Source organism: Charadrius vociferus, unplaced genomic scaffold, assembly GCF_000708025.1.
Source record: "Charadrius vociferus isolate BGI_N301 unplaced genomic scaffold, ASM70802v2 scaffold623, whole genome shotgun sequence".
Taxonomy (NCBI): Eukaryota; Metazoa; Chordata; class Aves; order Charadriiformes; family Charadriidae; genus Charadrius; species Charadrius vociferus.
In genome coordinates, this window is record NW_009647679.1 from 74,773 (window position 1) to 75,493 (window position 721).

Here is a 721-nt window from a genome sequence, read left to right on the forward strand (position 1 = left end):
TGCTCTGGAGCCCCAGCACTGCGGGCCCCGCCGGTGGGGATCTCCACGACCTCTCGGGCAGAGGAGGTGCAAGTTCAGCCTTTCCCCCTTTCCCTGCCAAGGTCCCTGGAGCTCCTCTTCGCCAACAGCCAGAACAACAAGCTGCTGTACGGAGAGCCCCCCAAGTCCCCCAGAGCCAACCGCAAGTTCTCCTCGCCTCCCCCCCTCTCCATCACCAAGTCCTCGTCCCCCAGCCGGCGGAGGAAGCTCTCCCTCAACATCCCCATCATCACGGGAGGGAAGGCGCTGGACCTGGCTGCTCTGAGCTGCTCCTCCAACGGCTATGCAAGCATGTACTCCTCCATGGCTCCCTTCAGCAAGACCACCCTGGACATCAACAAACTCTACGTGTCCAGTAACTATCCCAATAAAATCCCCGATGAAGGAGAAGCGGCCTCAGAAAAGCAAGAGGAGTCGCTGCCCAGCAAGCAAAGTAAGTCGCCGCGGGTTTGCAGACGGGTGGGCTCCAGCCGAGGCGGCGGCAGGGAGGGGGCCGGTTTTGGTGGGTGTCTGCAGGGGTACAGGGACGTGTGGGGGGGACTGGGCACACCGTGCCCGGGGGCTTTGCGGCAGCCCAGCCCCAGGCTGGGGCAGGTGGCCCGGCTGTGTGCTGGCGAGGAGGGGACACGGGGAGCCCCCATCCCACGAGCGTGCACGCGGCAGCCCCCCATGTGCTGGGGGC

General features: G+C 65.3%; 1 protein-coding gene across 1 annotated transcript in view; it reads left to right on the forward strand.

Annotated features, from left to right (window-relative positions):
- The window catches only part of RASGRF1 (Ras protein-specific guanine nucleotide-releasing factor 1), a 55,013-nt gene that overhangs the window by 40,422 nt on the left and 13,870 nt on the right, over positions 1-721 (forward strand). Inside the window, exon 14 of the mRNA XM_009881155.1 lies at positions 102-472. Coding sequence (XP_009879457.1) covers positions 102-472 — 371 coding nt within the window. The remainder of the gene's footprint in view (positions 1-101; positions 473-721) is intronic.